Here is a 1,589-nt window from a genome sequence, read left to right as displayed (position 1 = left end):
GTCAGGGCGAGTATAAGGAAGCATGAACTGGATGAAGGCCGCCGGTTGGAAAAGAAGTTGCGCACGGAGGTGGAACAGCATCAAACCACCATTCGCGAACTCGAAGACAAAGCAAAAGCATTGAAAGCGGAAATTGCCGATCTTCGTCAAAGGGAACAGCAACAGATGGCACCGTGGCGTGAAATGGAAGGTAGGCTCGAGACTGTAGAGATCAAGCTAGGGTTATTGGTCTGCCAATTGTATGGTCAAGATCCGGCAACGGCACATGGCTCTAACTATCAGGAGCCCGCCGGGTAGAATGAAGACGATGTCGAGGCTGTATGACCAATGGCATCTATGTTCAAAATCTTTATTTGCTTTGTTTCTTTAGCTGTCCTTTTGATGTTCTGTAACCCCTACATAAAACTCGGTTTTCTTAATTATGTCTAATTTTTGCAGCATTACAGTTTTTTTATTTCTGGATAAAGCTATTTAGTAATGCGTGAACAACAATACGAGTTAATTATGTTAATTAATTGGATCAAAATGCCATTTTTTCAACCAAGAAATACATTCTAAACAAATCGCCAGTTGCTAGCTACTGCTTTGGTAGATTGCATAATGCTAACCCCACAACAGTTCAGCCAGGGGCAGATTGACAAGCGTTGATAAACAACCACGTTCACTAAAATCTAAACATCTCCAGGAAAACCCTGACCTCGTAATCCGCCAGGCAGTGCACACACGAGACACGGGACACATCATTCACACAAGCCATGGTGCCGTGGGTAGTGCAAGTGGTGGACCGACAAACCACGGCATCTCCCGGATCCGATGGTCTCTCGTCAACCCATCGCTCCCAGAAAATGTCCGCGAAAAACTCCCTGCAGCTTTCGACGTCTCCGGAAGTACGGACAGACTCTAACATTTTAACACCACTTTGCATTTCTTCTTCGTTCTCGTGATCACACAGTAGCAACATGGCAGACAGGTAACCTACTTCGACGTTGCCCTTCGTCCAGGCCCTAGAAAGTAGTTCCATCCCAATGCCACGGTGGGCAATCCAGAAATACTCCTTCAACCCCTGTCGGAGTATAGCATCTGCATTTCCTGCTTCAACGCAGCGATCGATAAACCTCCTCTCCGGCCAGTCAAGGTAAAATAAAAAGGACACTAACGGTATAACATGCATCATCACATGTTGGTACACAACTTTGGAACTTGCTGCATCCAGAAAACTTTGCAACTCGCCTGCATGTTGAACAGATCATGAATCGAATTCGATGCAACCTTAGTGGCAATCCTCACCCATATATCGCGAGGAAGAAGATTCAGCGGACATTCATGCTCGACGGGCACGTTTCCTTCCTTTCTGTTTGTCTTCGAAGATCCAGCCATTTGCAAGGGCTCGGCAGAGGCAGGAGGGTGGTTGTTGAGGGATTATCGGTAATTATTAACTTATCGCGATAATACCAGTTTTCAAAACGTTTATATACTCAACTGTAACACTAATTTTCTATCCTATAAAAGTTAATTTATTTATAAATATATGTATATAATATATTATGTTATATACTGACATAAATTAATTATTACGGCTCAGCGTGTCA

The 1,589-nt window shown here is 44.0% G+C and overlaps 1 protein-coding gene across 1 annotated transcript; it reads right to left on the bottom strand.

Moving 5' to 3' along the window:
- Window positions 1–664: 664 nt before the first annotated feature.
- LOC107610936 (uncharacterized) lies at window positions 665–1,377 on the bottom strand. The gene is made up of 2 exons (XM_016312912.1): window positions 1,320–1,377; window positions 665–1,230 (listed from the first exon to the last, which is right to left on the bottom strand). The coding sequence occupies exons 1-2, from the start codon at window positions 1,375–1,377 to the stop codon at window positions 665–667; spliced, it is 624 nt and encodes a 207-aa protein (XP_016168398.1).
- Between the last annotated feature and the right edge of the window lie 212 nt (window positions 1,378–1,589).

This window comes from Arachis ipaensis, chromosome B8 (genome assembly GCF_059453495.1).
Source record: "Arachis ipaensis isolate K30076 ecotype BB chromosome B8, ASM5945349v1, whole genome shotgun sequence".
NCBI lineage: Eukaryota > Viridiplantae > Streptophyta > Magnoliopsida > Fabales > Fabaceae > Arachis > Arachis ipaensis.
The sequence above is the reverse complement of the archived record's forward strand: the minus strand, read 5'-3'. Positions and strand labels throughout refer to the sequence as shown.

Coding starts and splice junctions, on each gene's coding strand:
- LOC107610936 (XM_016312912.1), bottom strand. CDS start 1,377: ATGGCTGGATCTTCGAAGACAAACAGAAAGGAAGGAAACGTGCCCGTC. Junction 1,231..1,319: donor CGTGCCCGTCGAGCATGAAT/GTCCGCTGAATC, acceptor TTCAACATGCAG/GCGAGTTGCAAAGTTTTCTG.